This window comes from Tachyglossus aculeatus, chromosome 19 (genome assembly GCF_015852505.1).
Source record: "Tachyglossus aculeatus isolate mTacAcu1 chromosome 19, mTacAcu1.pri, whole genome shotgun sequence".
NCBI classification, from domain to species: domain Eukaryota; kingdom Metazoa; phylum Chordata; class Mammalia; order Monotremata; family Tachyglossidae; genus Tachyglossus; species Tachyglossus aculeatus.
This window is the reverse complement of record NC_052084.1, coordinates 20,292,355-20,313,519: the sequence shown is the minus strand read 5'-3', so window position 1 is coordinate 20,313,519 and position 21,165 is coordinate 20,292,355. Positions and strand designations below refer to the sequence as shown.

Genomic DNA, 21,165 nt, shown 5'->3' with positions numbered 1-21,165 from the left:
TATTTCCTCTTCTACCATTCCCTTCTGCATTGCCCTGAATTGCTCTCTTTATGCATCCTCCCTCCCAGCCCCACAGCATTGATGTACATATCTGTCAGTTATTTATTTATATTGTTGTCTGTCCACCCCTCTAGACTCTAAGCTCATTGTGGACAGGGAATGTATCTGTTTATTATTATATTGTACTCTCCCAAGCACACAGTAAACACTCAATAAATATTATTGACTGATGTCTTTAGCCCCTTTATCCCACATTCCCACCCACTTCCACTGTCCCTGAGGTAACAACGGTGGGAGACAGCTAATGCTATTTAGAGCCTCAGTTCCTTTCTCTTGGGACAAACAGAGCACTGTTCGCAGATTTTCAAAAGCACTAATCAGTCAGTCGGTCACATTAATTGAGCACTTTCTGTGTGCAGAGCTAGCTACGGCAACCGCTAGTCACCTATATGGAAAGGATTAAATGTGGCCTCATGGGTAGGCCTGGAGCGGAACACCTTTTTTTTAATATTTGCTAAGTGCTTATTAATAATAATGGCATTTATGAAGTGCTTACTATGTGCAAAACACACAGTGCACTGAACTAAGCACTGGGGTAAATACAAGATTGTCAGGTTGGACGCGATCCCTGTCCCACACAGGGCTCACAATCTTAATCCCCACTTCACGGGTGAGGTAACAGAGGCACAGAGAAATTAAATGACTTGCCCAAGGTCACACAGAAGATAAGTGGTGGAGGTATGATTAGAACCCAGGACCTTCTGACTCCCAGGCTCGTGCTCTATCCACTAGGCCATGTTGCTTCTCCACTAGGTGCAAATCACTAAGCCACCTTTCTGCATCATATGAGGGAAACTAAGCTACCATATGAACTGGGAAACTCACCTGGATTGCAAAATCTCTGAAGGAGCACCTCCAATGTACATATCTGTGAAAGGTATCTTCATCTTTTCATTATCCATGCTCTTCACGTGGCGTCTGTCCACTACTAAGATCATTTTTTTCTCATTATGGTAAATAACAGAAATCTGAAAGGGATAACACACAGTTGGTCTTCACTGAAGAGTTAGGTAAGTGAATTAGTTCCTTTCCGGTTATTAACCCTCAGTATTCTTGCAAGCATTTGCATTGCCAGGGAATGTTGTATGTTGTTTCTGCGGGGGAATGTTGTTTATTGTTGTACTTTCCCAAGTGCTTAGTTCAGTGCTCTGCACACAGTAAGCACTCAGTAAATACGATTGAATGAATGAAAGAAAATCATGACTTTCCCTGAGCTTGCAGTGTGCAAGAATACATAGGTCTGGCATTCAATCTTGCATTAAAGCTTCTTTTAAGGGAGAGGTGTGAAGGAGATCAGAACAGGAGACAATTACATGCATGTTGGGATAATACTGAATGCACCACCAGAATCTCTTGCTTGTCTTAAAAGGTACAACTCTTCTTCATAGCCACTGGAAGACTGAGTTCCTTCTAAGACCAGAAATACCCTTGATGAGAGAATGTGGGAGTAGGGTGTGTGACTACTGCCTTTTAGGACCGTAAAGTGAAGAGAAGAGAATATTTGGTGTGTAGATGAATCTGTGCTTTCCCAAGCTCTTATTACAGTGCTCTGCACCTAGTAAGCGCTTGGTAAATACAACTGAATGAATGAATTTATTTGAATGGTTGTCTCCCCGCACTAGACTGTAAGCTCCTTGATGGTGTCTACCAACTCTTACAGTACTCTCCCAAATGCTTAGTGCAGTGTTCTGCACACAGTAAGTGCTTAGTAAATGCCACTGATTGATTTTTTTGATATTAGACATTCTTAATGGATTTTTACTAGTGATATAATATAATGTTTCATTTTCCCCATTTAATTAAAAGCCACATTTATTTATTTATTTACATAAATGCCTCTCTCCTCCCCCATCCCCTCCCAGACTGTAAGCTCAATGTGGGCAGGGGAAGTATCTGTTTATTATTGTATTGTACTCTCCCAAGTGCTAAATACAGTGCTCTGTATACAGTAAACGCTCAGTAAATACAACTGAATGAATAGGACTTAGAAAATGAAACATGGGCATTTATTTCCAAATTAGCTTTTATCTAGCTCTGTATATTTTGGGGTAACTTAAAACACAGAGGGGAGTACTTTTATCTACTTGCCACAGGAGCATCACATACTTAAAACGGCCAACAATCTACATTTTTTACACTGTAGACTGGTTATTGTTAGAGCTCTACATATCTCATTAGTTGAGCTAAAATTTGCTCTCATGTGACTAGGACATCGAAGCTACCACTTAGTCCAAGTCATTCTGGATTTTGGGGGTGAACTTCGGGGACTTCACTGAGATAAGGTCCATGATTACTCTTCTATCTGGACAAGAGGTAGGTGAATTTTAACCTATTTTGTTTCCTCTTATAGAGGCTGCAGCCAATCAATCAATCAGTCATACTTATTGAGTGCTTACCATGGGCAGAGTACTGTACTGAGCACTTGGGAGAGTGCAATATGACAATATAACAGAATTAGTGGATACATTCCCTGCCCACGATGAGTTTTCAGTCTAGGGGGGAGACAGATTTAATGTAAATCAATAAATTACAGATATGTAAGTGCTGTGGGTGTGGGATGGGGGATGAGTAAAGGGAGCAAGTGAGGATGATGTAGGAGGAAGTGGGAGAAAAGGAAATGAGGGCTTATATTTATCAATATAGCCTCCTCTATGCCACTGGAGGGCCTCTAATTGAAAGATGCTATCCACTTTGCAGAAGAACGAGGGTTGTTAGAAATCCAGCCCTTTCCGTTAATTGATAAATCCATGTAGAATTTGTTCTTATCAGTCTAAGCATATTCAGAATATTTCAACAAAAAAACCCAACCTTAATGAGCAACTTCCTTAACAATATCCATTCTCATTTAATCATCCACTAGAATTGTACAATGTTGGTACCATAATATTGGTTCCAGTGATTGCACAAGACACCCAGCTTAAGTAATTAATAATAATAATGATGGTATTTGTTAAGCGCTTACTCTGTGTCAAGCACTGTTTGAAGTGCTGTGGGAGACACAGGGTAATTTGGTTGTCCCACATGGGGCTCACAGTCTTTATCCCCATTTTACAGATGAGGTAACTGGGGCTCAGAAAAGTGAAGTGGCTTGCCCAAAGTCACACAGCTGACAAGTGGCGGAGCCGGGATTAGAATCCATGACCTCTGACTCCCAAGCCCGGGTTCTGGCCACTGAGCCACCCTACTTCTCTAATTCACTCCCCGTAATTCACTCCCATGGCCTATTTGAATCATTTGGACAATCTATCCAAAGAACAGAGATACATAAGTACAACTCCTTCAGTTTCATTCTTACCTCATGGTATTTTGCATCATTAATTGGGGCTTTCTTTAGAGAGTCTTCAAGATGTACAGGGCCACTGCTGAATCCAAAGTCATAAAATACGTGCAGAAATCCATTGCGCATTTCCAGGCTAAAGAACATGGTCTGAGGAAGATAAAGCAATGTTGAAAAGTGAGCAGATGCTACTCTAGACATATAGTAAATAATTACATCTTGATGGAACCTTACTTTCAGGACCTTAACGTCTAATGAAATTTATTGACCAAATGGTTTGGAAATGAAAGTAAAATAACCTTTCCAAAATGCTGATAATTTTGCAGAAGGGCATTATTTTAAACACTAATTATTCTAAATAAGGAATCAGTGTGGCATAGTGAAAAGAACATGGGACTGGGAATCAGAAGGACCTGGGTTCCAATCCCAGCTCCGTCACTTGTCTGCCGTGTGACCTTGGGCAAGTCACTCCTTTCTGTGCCTCAATTACTGCATTTGTAAAATGGGGATTAAGACTGTGGGCCCCATGTGGGATAGGAACTATGTCCCACTGACTTGCTTGTCTCTAACCAAGCACTTAGAACAGTACTTCATACATAGTAAGTGCTTAATGAATACTATTATTATTCTCTGTCTTACCTCAGCTGTAAAATGGAGATTAAAACTTTGAGCCCTATGTGGGACAGAGACTGCATCCAATCTGATTATTTTGTATCTATCTGCCCCAGTGCTTAGAACAGTGTTTGGCGCATAGTAAGCACTTAACAAATAACATTAAAGATTGATTTTAATAATAATAATAATAATAACAATAATAATGGTATTTGTTAAGGGCTGCCTATGTGCCAAACACTGTTCTAAGTGCTTGGGTAGATACAAGGTTATCAGGTTGTCCCACACGGGGCTTACAGTCTTAATCCCCATTTTACAGATGAGGTAACTGAGGCACAGAGAAGTGAAGTGACTTGCCCAAAGTCACACAGCTGACAAATAGTGGAGCCAGGATTATAACGCACAACCTCTGACTCCCAAGCCCATGCTCTTTCCATTAAGCCACACTGCTTCTAAGACTAGAAAGCATTTATGTTTTTAGATTCTGTGCTTAGGAGGACTACTTTAATTTCTTGAGAGTTGGATAAGTCCGATCATAGACCTAAAATTGAGGCATTTTTAGCTAATATTTTAAAATGGTGTCAGATCAGAGAAAGTTGTTCCCATTGTTGGAGATTATTATTATTGTATTATATTTGCTAAGTGCTTACTGTATGGTAAGCACTGTTCTAGGTCCGGAGATAGATACAAGTTAATCAAGTTGCACACAGTCCCTGTCCCACTTAAGGTTCCCAGTGTAAGTAGGAGGGAGAACAGATATTGCAAGCATGAGCTTAGGAGTCAGAGGTCATGGGTTCAAATCCTGGCTCTGCCACTTGTCAGCTGTGTGACTTTGGGCAAGTCACTTCACTTCTCTGTGCCTCAGTTACCTCATCTGTAAAATGGGGATTAAGACTGTGAGCCCCCCGTGGGACAACCTGATCACCTTGTAACCTCCCCAGTGCTTAGAACAGTGCTTTGCACATAGTAAGCACTTAATAAATGGCATTATTATTATTGTTTAGCAGATGAAGGAACTGTGGCACAGCTAAGTTAAGTAACTTGCCCAAGGTCAGAAAGTAGACAAGTGGTAAAGCCAGGATTAGAACCCAGGTCCTCTTACTCCCAGCCCCACCCTCTTTCCACTAAGTCATGCCACTTATTTTAAATTGCAGAGCAATGGTGAAAGGGAATATTTCATTAGCAACAAATATCGAATGCATGTGCCCACCAGAATTTTTTTCCTCTATCTTTATTTCTCTGTGGAAAAAAAAATCCATCATTTCCTTCCAAACTCAGAGTTGAATTTGATGGCACACACAGACTTAGACTGTAAAATCCCACAGTTATTATTCAGGCCCCCTTCTCAGGGTCGCACCTGGAGAGTTTCCAGTACTCTATCAGTCTCGACTACGGAAGGGAGAGTCAAGCAGAGGCCTACCCATTCCATTCCTAGCTTGGACAGTGGCTAGCGAGTGGAAGGCAATTTGCTACAAGTCAAAACAGCCCTGTGATGGGCAGCAGCGGCATGGGAGAGAGTCGAAGACAGAGACTTGTTTACTGCACGGAAGGAGGCAATGGTAAACCACTTCTGGATTTTTACCAAGAAAACTCTCTGGATACAATACTAGAATGATTGCAGATGGAGGTGGGGCATTCTGGGAGGGATGCGCCCCTGGTGTCGCTATGGGTAGGAGACAACTCGACAGCATAAAACGTGATGAGACTAGATTATTCAGGCTTTAATACAGGAAGTCTAAGATGAGGATGAAGAGGTCAGAGGGGATGCAGGGAAATTACTCACTCCATTGACCATCAGTAGCACAAGTCCATTGTCCGTTGGGGTTCTGACTTCTATGTCGAAGCGAATCACTTGGCCAAATTTTCCTCTCCTTGTGATATCCCTCACCACTGCATAGCTGAAGCCATCAAAAAAGTAACTTGCAGCCCGACTTTGTGTGAAGGCCAGTTTATCCCTAAGAAATAAAAGACATAAAAGTAAATAAAGATACTGAGAATACTGAGAGTCTCTATTTTGTCTTCTAAGAGACAAGAGACCTTTCCCTCTTCATTACGACAATATCTGGGTTTGGGGGCTGGATGGCTACCTGTTTCTCCCCTTTCCCTGTCTTTTTTTCTCACTCTGTTGCTCTCTGGGTGTCTCTGGGTTTTTGTTGGTTTCATTACCTAACTCTCTCTCTCTCTCTCTCTCTCTCTCTCTCTCTCTCTCTCTCTCTCTCTCTCTCGGCTCAATCTGCCTTTCTTTTAGTTCATGCAAGTTTGTGTCTCTCTCTGTGTCTTTTCGTCTGTGTAAACCTACGTCTTCTTGACCTGGTATGCCTGCTTCTCTGTGGTGTGAGCTTTGTCTGCTCTTGTGCATGTCTTTTGCTTTTTTTAAAAAAAATTCTAATATTGCTAAGATCTTTGACGTCCCCCCTGGAAGCCAAACCCCTAGAAGATACTTCCCCCTGGATGCCTTGGCTTCTCTGCCAGACTTAGGGTTCTGAAAAATATGGTCAGGGTATATTCTAATTCCAACTAGGCTCTACTGGTCTAGTGGCTCATGCGTGTAGCTAATTAGGTGAAAAAAGAATTCTAAGTATCTCAGGTGGGCTACACTCTGCAGAAGAGGAGGCCATGCTAGATCTATGGGGCCACAAGTTGGACGCCCCTGTCTTAGACTCTCTCTAGGTATGTAGAGCGCTCCTCTAAGTGTTAACCTTCTCACTGTTCCTCGATCTCATGTATCTTAAGAATAATAATAATTTTGGTATTTGTTAAGTGCATACTATGTGCAAAGCACTGTTCTAAGCACTGGGGAGGATACAAGGTGATCAGGTTGTCCCATGTGGGGCTCACAATCTTAATCCCCATTTTACAGATGAGGTAACTGAGGCACAGAGAAGTTAAGTGACTTGTCCAAGGTCACCATCTAGCTGCCAAACCCTCTCCTGTAATGCCTTGCCTCCTCAATTCCAACAGACAATTACTCTCCTCTCTTTCAAAGCCCCACTGAGGGTGCATCTCCTCCAGGAGGCCTAAACCCCGCTTTCCTCTTCTCCCACTCCCTTCTACATCACCCAAATTTGCTCCCTTTGTTAATCTCGCCTTCCCAGCCGCACAGCACTTACGCACATCTCTGTAATTTATTTATTTATAATAATGTCTGTCTCCCCACCTCTAGATTGTAAGCTCACAGTGGGCAGGGAATGTGTTTATTGTTGTATTGTACTCTTTTAAACTCTTACTACAGTGCTCTGCACACAGTAAGCACTCAATAAATATGACTGAATGGATGAATAGAGCAAGTCTTCGCTTCGCCATACCTGGCACAGGGTGTTGTCTTTGTAGAGTCCACGTTGAAGATGTGCTTGAAATTGTATAAGCTGATCACGTCATCGTTCAAAGCGGCCAACTCCAGGCAGCCAACGAAACCTGGCAAATTCAAGCTGGGAGGAAGCTACATCAGAAGGAAACAAATGGGTGGGAGGGGTTGGATTAAAATGGTGAAGGGCCGGGTGGTGGGGCCAATCATTGTGAATTTTGAAGTCGACAGAATCTCTGAGGCAATCATGAGGAAGTCAGAGTAGAGGCACTTTGCAACAATGCTGGCTACAGTGCTGAACTACGTCCTTGAAGAAGATTGGAAGAGATTGGAAGAATTAGCATAACTGAGCCAATGAGGTGGGACTCTAAGAGAGTGAGGGACAGGTTACTTACCTATTTACCACTCATGAATTAATGTTGGTATTTGTTAAGCGCTTACTACATGCTAAGCACAGTTCTAAGCACTGGGGTAGATACAAGGTAATCAGGTTGTCCCATGTGGTGCTCACAGTCTTAATCCCCATTTTACAGATGAGGGAACTGAGGCACAGAGAAGTTAAGTGACTTGCCCAAAGTCACACAGCTGACATGTGAGGGAGTCAGGATTAGAACCCATGACCTCTGACTCCCAAGTCCGTGCTCTTACCACTAAGCCACACTGTTTCTCTGGATGCCATCTCTCTCTCCAAACCATTAAAGTCTCTTATCTGAAGATGCTCCCATGCTTCTCTGTCCCATGTTCATTGCTCTATGGCAGATTCCTCGCTGAAGCTGTCTTCTCTGTGCTCAGCCAATGCTGAAGTTGAAGCTTTGTCCTCACTTCCTCCAGATTTCTTTCCCCACCCTCAGTAAAGCCCAAAATGGTATTCTTGAATTGCATATGTCCATGCTCTCTCAGTTTCACTGAACATAGTCAATAGCCAGGGCAGTTTGGGTATTAGGGAAGAGGCTTGATGTTTGTAAAAGTACCCATCAGCGCAGCCAATTTTTCTCCTCAGGGAATCTTGGAAGTTACATACATGATTTCTTCCCTTTTGAGCTACGAAGCTATCCCCACCCCACCTCCCTGAGCTTTCTTCCCTGAACACCTAAATTAAGAGCTGACTCCTAGCCTCCCTGACTCCAAACCCCTCCTCCATCTTTTCTATCTCCTTGTACTCCCCACAATATTGTTTCTTGAAACTCTAATTTTTGCTAGAGTTTTACCATAGTGGATCGGGAAAAGGAAGAAGATGGGGGAAGGAGCAGGGAGTGGGGCTCTGAAGCTCTCTATCTTGCACCCCATTCCTCTGCTGTTCTCCACCCTGATCCACTTGTGACCGCCCTGACATTGCAGCCCCTGAAAAGGGGACCACAAGACACAGAAATGGAAGGAGAGGAGGAAGCAGCAACAGTGTGAAAAGAGATCCCCCTCTTCACCGTGGCGTTGGAGAAATGGTAGAAACTAGATGTGAAAGCTGACAATGCTGTTTCACCCTGCTCTGAAAGCAGTGCTCTATTTTAAAGCCTGGTAAATTTTGGGGCTGTAGGGAATGTTTCTTTAACAATTCTCTGAGGATTCCACGGCAGTGATCAGAAGCGGTCACTGAAAATTGAATCAAAATTGCTTTGTTATTGGAGGGAGAAAAAAGCAGATCTGGAAACAAATAAAATAGCCCAGAGATAATAGAGTATTAGCTGGCTTTAAAATCCCCAAAGAACCCATAACAGCAACAGAAAATTATATTATCTACTACCATCTACCACAAATCAATGTCATTTCTGATACCTTACAATTGAGCCCTCTCTACTTTCATTTGCCTCAGAGAAATCCGATGGAAAAGTCTCAAAATTGAAGAATAAAAGAGAGACACAAACTATATCAGGCAGAACATAAAGAAGCATTTCCTTTGCAAAAACAATAGGACAGTTCTCTTGGACTGGATTTTTTGTTTGGATTCTGAGATATTCAAGTACTTCAAGTATTCAAGAAGGAAAGGGACAAATAAATACAGTGACATAAAGAATAAAGTGAATACAAAATAATGAGCAAATGTATTCTTGCATCTTTTATTTGCTCAGCAGAGGAATTTACAAGCTCAATTAATTCTAAATTTATAGCCACCTGTGCCCAAGTGGCTATAAACTTGTGATTTTTATCCACTTGAGTAGCTGTTATTCTTGCTTTTGACCTGTGCAACTGATGTAGTCACATTCTTCATCCTATCTTAATAGAGTTTAATCCCTTTGTTGTAGGGTTGTTGACTCAGTTGTTATGGTTTAGAGGTTTTGGCATATTAGTCAAATAACTTAATCCTGACTGAAGTTAGTTAAGAAGGTCCCAGGGACAATGAAATCACAATTCTTTCCCCAGGGAATTGTAGTTTGCAATGGGGTAAGAAGTGATACTCATGTTTTGCTCTCATTGTTAGAGTTGGATTAATACAATTAATTAATTAAATAAGTTAATCATATTTTGCTTACTTTGTGCAGAGTGCCATACTAAGTGCTTGGGAGAGTACAATACAACAGAGTTATGGAGAGACTATTGTCTCTACATCTTCTAATATCCATTTCAGAGCTCAACTCCTGTTCTATATTTGAGCTGAGGGCCAGGTTCTGTTAAACACAGAGCCTGAATAGGTACAAGCTTTGGCACCATTTTGTGTGGCAGGGATGGGGAGAGAGGCCAAGGGTGAAAGTAGGATCTCACCTATCACAATTACCAAGCAGATTCTGAAGATCTGGCAGACAATACTGAAGGCCATCAGAGACAGGAGATGCTTCTAAGAGCATGGATGTACCATTCATTGATTGTTTGGATTGCCACTGTTCCCTTCAGGCTTGTACGCTCTCCCATGTCTGACCTGTGGGCCTACATTCAAGGGGAAGGAGGAAGAAGCAGATTTTGGGGTCACCAGATAGAGAAGGAAGACGGGCAGTGTGTATGAATTAGTGCCGGGGGAAGTAGATGTGAGCTCTTTCTAGGCTCTGAGCTCCACTGTTATATTGGAATCTCCCAAGCTCTTAGTCTATAAAATCTTTACAGGCAGGAAACCTGTCTGCTAATTTGGTTGTATTGTACTCTCCCAAGTGCTCAGTAGAGTGCTTTGCACACAGTAAATGCTCCATGAATACCATTATTGATTGATTAATTAGGAGTTAGAGAGCTGTAGTGTGACATCTCTAGACCATGAGCAATTCGTGGGCAGGAATGTGTCTGTTTGTTGTTATATTGTGCCCTCCCAAGAATGTGGTACAATGCTTTCTTTTCATGCCGTAAGCACTCAATAAATATGACTGAATGAATGAATTAAATGGATGAATGAAAATCACAGTGTGTTAGTAGCAGAACAGAAATAGCATCCACCATCCTGACTTCCAATTTCAACATATGTCATTCAATGAGAGGTTAAACCAAAATAGACACTACAGTTTCGGGGTTACCTTAAAATTTGGAGGCACTCCCCCAACATAGAAGACAGTATCTTCAGGTTTCAAATCGAGCAGGGAGTCGTCACCAGAAACCTCACCCTTCTTGATGAACTTCTCTTCTGCTGTGCTACTGAGACTTGGCACTGTTAAAAATACCTTTCCATGTTTACCGACTCTATAAAAGGAGGAAGAAGTTATCTTCATTTTTCTGGCAACTACACAAAAATAGCAGTTTCCAACATGTCGGACAATAGCGTGGACTGCTGGAGAGAGTGCAGGCTGGGAATCAGGACACCTAGGTTCCAATTCTAGCCCCAGCTCTGCCATTAGTCTCTCACGTGACTTTGGGCAAGCTACTTCTCTGGGCCCCAGTTTCCTCATCAATAAAATGGGGATTAAATACCAGTTCTCCCTCCTGCTTAGACCATGAGCTCCATGTGGGACAGAGACTGTCCAAACTGATTATCTTGAAAATACTCTAGCACTTAGTACAGGGCTTTACCCATAGTGAGTATTTAAGCATAATTATGGTATTTGCTAAGCATTCACTATGGGCCAAATCTTGTATTAAGTGCTACGGTATAAACAAGATAATCAGGTCAAACACAGTCCTTGTCTCAATCAGAATTTACAGTCCAAAAAGGAGGAAAGGCAGGATTGAATCCCCATTTTACCAAAGGGGAAACTGAAGCACAGAGAAATTAATTGACTTGCCATAGGTCACACAGCAGGCAAGTTACGGAGCTGGGATTAATGCCCAGGTCCTCTCACTCTCAAGCCCGTGGTTTTTCCCCACTAGGCCACATTGTTTCCATACTTATTTTCCATAAGGTTCCATTGCTTAGTAAGTGTAAAACTTAACAGTTATTTTTAAAATGAGAAAATATTGAACTGAAATAATAATTTTGGGATTTGCTAAGTGATTAATATGGGTCAAGCACTGGGGTAACTACCAGTTGGGTTCAGTCACAGTCTCTGTTCCACATGGGGCTAATGGTTTAAGAGGGACGAGAACAGGTATTGTACCAAAAATACTTCAAAACCAAAAAAATATATATTGATGTGCTACAACAGAAACCCCACAGATGATTCATGCTTACAAAGATTTTACACAGTAGGTGCTCCATTTAGGATATTACCATGTCCATATAAAACTGGAGCAGGAGTCTTTCATAGTGATGAGGATTCAGGATTGGGTATTGGAGAAATACGTTTGAGAAGCAGCATGGCTTAATGGATAGAGCACGGGCTTGGGAGTCAGAAGGACATAGGTCCTAATCCCGGCTCCGCCACATGTCTACTGTGAGCCCTTGTGCAAGTCACTTCACTTCTCTGGGCCTCAGTTACCTCATCTGTAGAATGGGGATTAAGACTGTGAGCCCCATCTGGGATAGGGACCATGTCCCAACTGATTAACTTGTACCTACAGCGCTTGACACATTGTAAAAGCTTAACACGTACCATAATTTTTTTTTATTATTATTAGATGCAGATGTCCCGGGGAATGATCCTCCAAGACACCCCTGCCCCTTACCTTTCTATCTTGATGCTACTGAAATATGCAGGCCATGAGCTGAACGGTTTGGAGTCGAGTGGTATCTCCACATCTTTGTGCCCCAGGTTGTAGATGTACACCAGGTTATCATTTTTAATCGCGAGTCCCATGTAGTCACTTTTTCCCTGAAACACCAGAAAATCTGGGTTAGGGAAAATCAAGTCTGCCAATCAAAACCAACCCATGCAAACCTTCTCTCCTTTTGTTTTAAAGCATAATCATTGAATGTTCACCCTGGGAACACAAAATTGAGACATTTACTGAGTTAAATGGTTGCTGGCATTGTGCTATTTATTATCACATTTGTTAAGCACTTATGTGTCAAGCAATCGATCAATCAATGGTATTTATTGAGCATTTACTATGTGCAGAGCACTGTACTAAGCACTTGGGAGAGTACAATACGGCAGAATTAGCAGACACGTTCCCTTTCCATAGCGCACTTACAAGCACTGTTCTAAGAGCTTAGCAAATACCACAATTCTTCTTCTTCTACTTCTTCTTCTTCTTCTTCTTCTTCTTCTTCTTCTTCTTCTTCTTCTTCATCTTCTTCTTCTTCCTTCTTCCTTCTTCCTTCTTTCTTCTTTCTTCTTCTTCCTTCTTCTTTCTTCTTCCTTTCTTTTTTGTAACCACCCCAGCACTTAATACAGTACCTGGCACATAGTAAGCACTTACAAATGCCACAATTATTATTATTATTAATCCAGGGTCTTTTGATTCCCAGGGCCGCGATCTCTCTCCCAGGCCACAGTACTTCTCTGTGCTTCTAAGAACAAGTACTTCTCTGTGCTTCTAAGAACAGTGCTCTTTCCCCTTGTTCAAAGGAAATCTAGACTCTCTCTGGCACAGTTAGAGTGACACTTAGATTTCTGAAAGGACAACCAAGGGAAACTGAGGTCTCATTTGGGAAAACGGGTCTGGTCTTTGTTCCCTCTGGCCTTGCTTTCAGTTTGCCACTCCCCTGCTCACTTACTTGGGCAAAGTTTTTTCATCAGCTGGAGTCTGAGGGGAAGAACTAAAGCATCAGCTCCTCCACTATATGGGAAACTCTTTGAGGCTGGGATTGTGTCTACCGACTCTATTGTAATGCACTTTCTCAAGCGCTTAGTGCAGTGCTTTGCATGCAGCAATTGAAGAGCAAAAGGAGGGAGAAGCAGAGCAATGCTTTAAGAGTCCACTGTCGGTTAAGGTCAGTCTTGGATTTGGAGCCCAGCCAACCAACAAGACTTGTGGTTTCAAATCAAAAACAAATCTTTCAGGTTTAGATCTAGGCCCACAGTCCAACTATATCTAGTCGCCTATTCTCACTACCTCTTGCATTCATTTCATTCATTTGTTTGATCGTATTTATTGAGTGCTTACTGTGTGCAAAGCAAAGTGCTTGGAAGAATACAATTCAACAAACAGACACATTCTCTGCCCACAGCGAGCTCACAGTCTAGAGGAGGAGACAGACATTAATATACATAAATAAATAAATGCCAGATATATACATATGTTGTGTGGGGCTGGGAGGGAGGATGAATAAAGGGAGCAAGTCAGGGTGGCGCAGAAAGGAGAGGGAGAAAGGAGAGGAGTGCTTAGTCAGGGAAGACTTCCTGGAGGAGATGAGCCTTCAATAAGGCTTTGAAGTGGGGGAGAGCAATTATCTGTCTGAAATGAGAAGGGAGAGCATTCCAGGCCAGAGGCAGGATGTGTGTGAGAGGTCGGTGGGGAGAGAGATGAAATTGAGGAAGAGCAAGAAGGTTAGTATTCAGAAATACTCAGAAATGAGGCCACAGTTCCCTTCTGGTGTATTCATATTAATGTCCGTCTCCCCCTCTAGACTGTAAGCTCTTTAAGATCAGGGAACATTTCTGCTAATTGTCTTGTATTATACTATCCCAAGGGTTTAGAACAGTGCTCTGCACATAGTACTAGCACTCAATCAACACCCTTGACTGATCGAGGAGCATGGTGTAATGGATAGAATATGGGCCCCGGATTCAGAAGATCTTGGGTTCTAATCCTAGCTCCACTACTTGTCTGCTGTGTGACCTTGGGCAAGTCACTTCGCTTCTCTGAGCCTTAGTTACCTCATCTGTAAAATGGTGATTGAGACTTTGAGTCCCAAATGGGACAGGGACTGTGTCAACCCAATTAGCTTGTATCCACCCCAACGCTTAATACAGTGCCTGGGACAAAGTAAAGGCTTAACAAATACCACAGTTCTTCTTATTATCACCGATTGATTCTGGGCTCCTGACCCATCCGTGAAAACTGGGGAGATGTGCCCTCAGATCTTGTCTAGAACATAAGGACACCAAACTGGGAAAGTTCTAGTGAAAGGACCATATTATCTCCCTGAGGCAGGGGCGCCTCCCCACCTGGCCACTCAATTTAAGACTTCAATAAGCTGAAAATGGGATTAGCATCTTACGTTTTTGCTTCCAAGATACAGGATGAATCTATCCGACGATCCGGTCGGTTCTGATGGCTTCACTGGAGGCTTAATGTACAGGCTCATGGAGGTGAAGGCCTTTAAGTCGTCCACGTGTGTTTTGGGATTGACTTCGACGGCTGCCTCACCATCGAACATCATGGAGACCTGAATCTGGAGTTGGAAAAACACCATATTAAAATTTCCGCCTCTACCTTTGCCCTTGGGAAATTCACCTATAGCTTTCTCCAGATTTGCTTAGATAAGCTAGCCGAGAAGCAGTGTGACTCAGTGCAAAGAGCCTGGGCTTGGGAGTCAGAAGTCATGGGTTCTTATCTTGGATCCACCACTTGTCAGCTGTGTGACTTTGGGCAAGTCACTTAACTTCCCCGGGCCTAATTTGTCAAATGGAAATTAAGACTGTGAGCCTCATGTGGGAAAATCTGATGACCTTGTTTCCTCCCCAGTGCTTAGAACAGTGCTTGGCACATAGTAAGTGCTTAACAAATACCATTATTATCATTATTATTATGCTTCTCTCTGGCTGATTCAACCATACTCCCCAACTGAGGCATCTGCTTTAGAGGGTGCTAATTTTGAATTGAAAGGGTAAAATTATTTTCTTGCCTTTCCCTTCCTTTCCCTTTAGTTAACCCTGGCCATATCTGAGTCTCAGCAAGATTGTCTTGCCTCTCGCAAGACTGCAGATTATTATCATTATTATTATCATAATTATTTTTATTATCATTTTTATGTGTTTAACTCTAATCTGGTCCCCTCAACCTGACTATAGGGGCTGAGGAGAGAGAGAGGATGAATTATTAATCTCATCCAAACAATAATAATAAAAATAATAATAACAACAGTAACATAAGCATGGTTTAGGGAAAGAGCACGGGATTGGGAGTCGGAGGACGTAGGTTCTAATCCCGGCTCTGCCACTTGTCTGCTATGTTTACCTTGGGTAAGCCACTTAACTTCACTGTACCTCAGTTTCCTCATCTGTAAAATGGGGATTAAGACTGTGAGCCCTACGTGGGACAACCTGATTACTTTGTATCTACCCCAGTGCTTAGTCCTTGACACATAGTAAAAGTTTAACAGATACCATAATTATTAAACATTCACTTTGTGCCAAGCACTGTACTAAAGGCTGGGGTAGATGCAATACAATCAGTTTTTCCATTCACAGTCTAAGTGGAAAGGAGAATAGGTATTTCATCCACATTTTACGGATGAGGAATCTCCCCCTCCAGACTGTAAGGTCATTATGGGCTGGGAACATGTTTGCTAATTCTCCTGTATTATACTCTACAAAGCGCTTAGTACAGTGCTCTCCACATAGTAAGTGCTCAATAAATATCAGTGATTGATTGCTTGATTAAATGGTGGTTGAATTAATGCTGACCTGCCCCAGAGCAGCATGGCATTGTGGATAGAGCACAGGCCTGGGAGTCAGAAGGTCATGAGTTCTAATCCCAGCTCCACCTCTTGTCCATTGTGTGACCTTGGGCAAGTCATTTAACTTCTCTGTGCCTCAGTTCCCTCATCTGTAAAATGGAGATTGAGACTGTGAGCCACATGGGGCAAGGGACTGTGTCCAACCCTGTTTGCTTGTATCCACCCTTGCGCTTAGTACAGTGCCTGTAACATGTACCATTATTATTATTACTATTATTAGTAGTAGTACAGTGTTCTGCACACAGTAAGAGCTTAATAAATACAACTATGATTTAAGCCTGAAAAGTCTGGGTTGGAACTGCGCATAAGGAAAATGAATGAATGAAGCGCCTCTTCTCGGGAGACTGGTCTGTCCCCTAGCTTCTTTACCTTGCTGGCAACACTCCTGGTCTGCGCAATCAGCTCTCTGATCCGCTGAATGCTGGCAGAAACGTTGTTTGCTGGTCGCTTCTGCTCTACTGTTCGCAGTTGATCCAAGAGCTGTGGGACGACTTCTCTCAAGTTTTTCACTGCAGTTAAAAACAATCCAAAAAAACTTTAAATGGTTGGGTCCAAATTCAAGTAAAGAATCAGCCAACCCATTGTCACTTCGAGTGGAACCACACAAGATCCAATCCTAGGGATCTTAATTCTATTTATTTATTCAAAGCCCTACTGAGAGCTCACCTCCTCCAGGAGGCCTTCCCAGACTGAAACCCCCTTTTTCCTCTCCTCCTCCCTATCCCCCCCACCCTACCTCCTTCCCCATCCCCACAGCACTTGTATATATTTGTACAGATTTATTATTCTATTTTACTTGTACATATTTACTATTCTATTTATTTTGGTAATGATGTGCATATAGCTATAATTCTATTTGTTCTGACGATTTTGACACCTGTCTACATGCTTTGTTTTGTTGTCTGTCTCCCCTTTCTAGACTATGAGCCCATTGTCGGGTACGGACCGCCTCTATATTTTGCTGACTTGTACTTCCCAAGTGCTTAGTAGTGCTCTGCACACAGTAAGCGCTCAATAAATACGATTGAATGAATGAATGAATATTGATGCTGGTTTGTTTTGATGTCTGTCTCCTCCCCTCTAGACTCTAAACCTGGTGTGGGCAGGGATTTCCTCTTTACTGCTGAATTGTACTTTCCAATCACTTAGTATAGTGCTCTGCACACAGTAAGTGCTCAGTAAATATAATTGCATGAATGAATGAATGACCCCATAAATCAAGCATAATAATAATGATAATAATAATGATGGTGTTTGTTAAGCGCTTACTATGTGCAAAACACTGTTCTAAGTGCTGGGGAGGTTATAAGGCGATCAGGTTGTCCCACAGGGGGCTCACAGTTTTAATCCCCATTTTACAGATGAGGTAACTGAGGCACAGAGAAGTTAAGTGACTTGCCCAAAGTCACACAGCTGACAGTTGGCGGAGCTGGGAAGGAAGCATTTAAGGACTCACCTCAGAAACTGATCTGAATAGATTCATGTGAAATCAGTGTAGACTGTATGCTCATTGTGGGTAGGGAACATGTCCGTTTAGTGTTGTATTGTACTCTCCCAAGAGATTAGTACAGTGCTCTGCACAGAGTAAGCACTTGTTAAATGTGATTGAATGAATGAATCCCCCAATTAGTGGTATTTATTGAGCACTTACTGCATACAGAACATGGTAGTAAATGTTTGGGAGAGTGTAATACAGCCAGATGGTAGACACAATCCCCACCCACAAGGAACTTTCAGGCTACAGCGGGAGGCAGATATTAAAATAGACTAGAGTTCAGGGAAATAGTAGAGCATAAGGACATTCTAGACTGTAAGCTCCTTTTGTGCAGGGAACGTGTCTACCATCTCTGTTGTACCATACTCTCACACACTCTCTGTTGTACTCTAATAATAATAATTAATAATATGGCATCTGTTAAGCACTTACTGCTTTGCTAAGCACTGTTCTAAGTGCTGGGGTAGAGACACACTAATCGGCTTGTCCCACATGGGGTTCACAGTCTTAAATCCCCAGTTTACACATGAGGCAACTGAGGGACAGAGAGGTTAAGTGGCTTACTTTCACACCGCCTCTGTTGTATGGAGCTCTCCCAAGCACATAGTAAGGGGCTGGGTATGCAGTAAGTGCTCAAAGAACACCACTGACTGGGTGATTGATTTACATAAGTTCCGTAGGTCCAGGGCAAATATCAAGATGCTTATGGTGTAAGTAGCCAACTTTCGAGTGGACACGCACCACCACAGATGATACAGTTTTTGAAGGCAGAGATTACAACTGGAAAATCCCTGCCCTTTAGCCAGATATTGATACCTGCATCTCTAGCAGAGTCCACCACTGTGTCATAGGCGGAGGAGTCGAATTCCTGAAGGCTCTGAGACCAGGTGTGGAGATTAGTCGCCATGGGCTTTGTGGCTTCGTCAACTACCGAGGTCCTCTTTTCTGCTTCTTCTGTGATCAGCTTGGACTGCTCTAGACGTTGCTCGGCATCTCCTGACAAGCAGACAGGGGGTAAAGAGTGACTAATCCCACAAAGAAACTAAACATTCATTCAGGAAAATATGCAGATTGGCAGGCAGGCCCAGCTCAGTCAGGTTGAAGGAAACATCTATCTTTCAGGATTTGAGATCGATTCTTTGTCATCTGGATCCTGGTTAGTCTGTGAAGATGGGAATGCTACCATCCATGAAGTGTTTGGAATCCTCATTCGCTCCCATGGCTTCAACTATCATCTCTACGCTGATGACACCCAAATCTACAACTCTGCCCCTGCTCTCTCCCCCTCCCTCCAGGCTCGCATCTCCTCCTGCCTTCAGGACATCTCCATCTGGATGTCTGCCCGCCACCTAAAACTCAACATGTCTAAGACCGAACTCCTTGTCTTCCCTCCCAAACCCTGCCCTCTCCCTGACTTTCCCATCTCTGTTGACGGCACTACCATCCTTCCCGTCTCACAAACCCGGAACCTTGGTGTCATCCTTGACTCCGCTCTCTCATTCACCCCTCACATCCAAGCCATCACCAAAACCTGCCGGTCTCAGCTCCGCAACATTGCCAAGATCCACCCTTTACTCTCCATCCAAACCGCTACCCTGCTCATTCAAGCTCTCATCCTATCCCTTCTGGACTACTGTATCAGCCTCCTCTCCGATTTCCCATCCTCCTGTCTCTCCCCACTTCAATCCATACTTCACGCTGCTGCCCGGATTGTCTTTCTCCAGAAACGCTCTGGGCATGTTACTCCCCTCCTCAAAAATCTCCAGTGGCTACCAATCAACCTACACATCAGGCAGAAACTCCTCACCTTCGGCTTCAAGGCTCTCCATCACCTTGCCCCCTCCTACCTCACCTCTCTTCTCTCCTTCTACAGCCCAGCCCACACCCTCTGCTCCTCTGCCACTAATCTCCTCACTGTGCCTTGTTCTCGCCTGTCCCGCCGTCGACCCCTGGCCCACGTCATCCCCCTGGCCTGGAATGCCCTCTCTCCGCACATCTGCCAAGCTAGCTCTCTTCCTCCCTTCAAGGCCCTACTGAAAGCTCACCTCCTCCAGGAGGCCTTCCTAGACTGAGCCCCCTCCTTCCTCTCCCCTCCTCCCTCTCCGCCTTACCTCCTTCCCTTCCCCACAGCACCTGTATATATGTATATATGTTTGTTTGCATTTATTACTCTATTTATTCTACTTGTACATACCTATTCTATTTAGTTTATTTTATTAATATGTTTTGTTTTGTTCTCTGTCTCCCCCATCTAGACTGTGAGCCCACTGTTGGGTAGGGACCATCTCTATTTGTTGCCAACTTGTACTTCCCAAGCACTTAGTACAGTGCTCTGCACACAGTAAGTGCTCAATAAATACGATTGATTGATTGATTCAGAGGTGCAAACTGCAGCATTTTAGTAAACACGTGGCTTGAAAAGGCTCCAAACCTCTCCAACACCCCTCCCCAAAATTCTTCATCAATGAATAAAAAGTATACAAATGGACAAAGTACACATTCCCCTACTGTATTCACCTGCGTAACTATCTTAGGGAAAATTTCAGGGGTACTCATGAGGTTTTATCAATATTCACGGAGTATTAATTTAATATTAAATTGTTTAAACATTGCAATTTTAAAGAAAAAGGAAGAGGGATGAGGGTTCAGCCTTAAGAAAACAGATTTAATTCCATTCTCATTCAATCAGTGGTATTTTTTAACACTTATTTTAAAAGGGTATTTGTTAAGCAGTTCTTATGTGCTAGGCACTGTAATGATGGCATTTATTAAGCGCTTACTACGTGCAAAGCACTGTGCTAAAAGCTGGGGGGGTGATACAAGGTGATCAGGTGATCAGGTGGTCCCACAGGGGGCTCACAGTCAATCCCCATTTTATAGATGAGGTAACTGAGGCCCAGAGAAGTTAAGTGACTTGCCTAAAGTCACACAGCTAACAATTGGCAGAGCTGGGATTTGAACCCATGACCACTTACTCCAAAGCCCGGGCTCTTTCCACTGAGCCATGCTGCTTCTCTACTAAGTGCTGAGGCAGATACAAGGTCATCCGGTTGGACATAGTCCCTGTCCCACATGGGGCTTATAGTCCCATGGAGAAGAAGCATGGCTCAGTGGAAAGAGCACGGGCTTTGGAGTCAAAGGTCAGGGGTTCAAATCCCAGCTCCACCAATTAGCTATGTGACTTTAGGCAAGTCACTTAACTTCTCTGTGTTTCAGTTACCTCATCTGTAAAATGGGGATTAAGACTGTGACCTCCCGTGGGACAACCTGATCACCTTGTAACCTACCCAGTGCTTAGAACAGTGCTTTGCACATAGTAAGTGCTTAATAAATGCCATCATTATTATAGTCCTAATCCCCATTTTACAGGTGAGCTACCTGAGGCACAGAAAAGTGAAATGACTTGGCCAAGGTCACACAGCAGAGAAGTGGCAGATCCAGGATTAGAGCCCCTGTAGATTGCAAGCCTGCTGTGGGCAGGGATTGCCTCTCTTTATTGCTGTATTGTACTTTCCAAGCACTTAGTACTGTGGTCTGCACACAGTGAGATCTCAATAAATTCTACT

The 21,165-nt window shown here is 43.0% G+C and overlaps 1 protein-coding gene and 1 non-coding gene across 2 annotated transcripts in view; one reads left to right on the top strand and one right to left on the bottom strand.

Annotated features, from left to right (window-relative positions):
• Positions 1-21,165, bottom strand: part of LAMA4 (laminin subunit alpha 4) — a 158,212-nt gene that overhangs the window by 29,223 nt on the left and 107,824 nt on the right. The window contains exons 17-25 of the mRNA XM_038761015.1: positions 18,416-18,595; positions 16,474-16,613; positions 14,644-14,817; positions 12,204-12,349; positions 10,682-10,844; positions 7,255-7,388; positions 5,733-5,904; positions 3,356-3,487; positions 886-1,028 (exon numbers count right to left, since the gene is read on the bottom strand). Coding sequence (XP_038616943.1) covers positions 886-1,028; positions 3,356-3,487; positions 5,733-5,904; positions 7,255-7,388; positions 10,682-10,844; positions 12,204-12,349; positions 14,644-14,817; positions 16,474-16,613; positions 18,416-18,595 — 1,384 coding nt within the window. The remainder of the gene's footprint in view (positions 1-885; positions 1,029-3,355; positions 3,488-5,732; positions 5,905-7,254; positions 7,389-10,681; positions 10,845-12,203; positions 12,350-14,643; positions 14,818-16,473; positions 16,614-18,415; positions 18,596-21,165) is intronic.
• LOC119941056 lies at positions 5,288-5,426 on the top strand. The gene has a single exon (XR_005455094.1). It is a non-coding gene; the product is annotated as a small nucleolar RNA SNORA7 (small nucleolar RNA).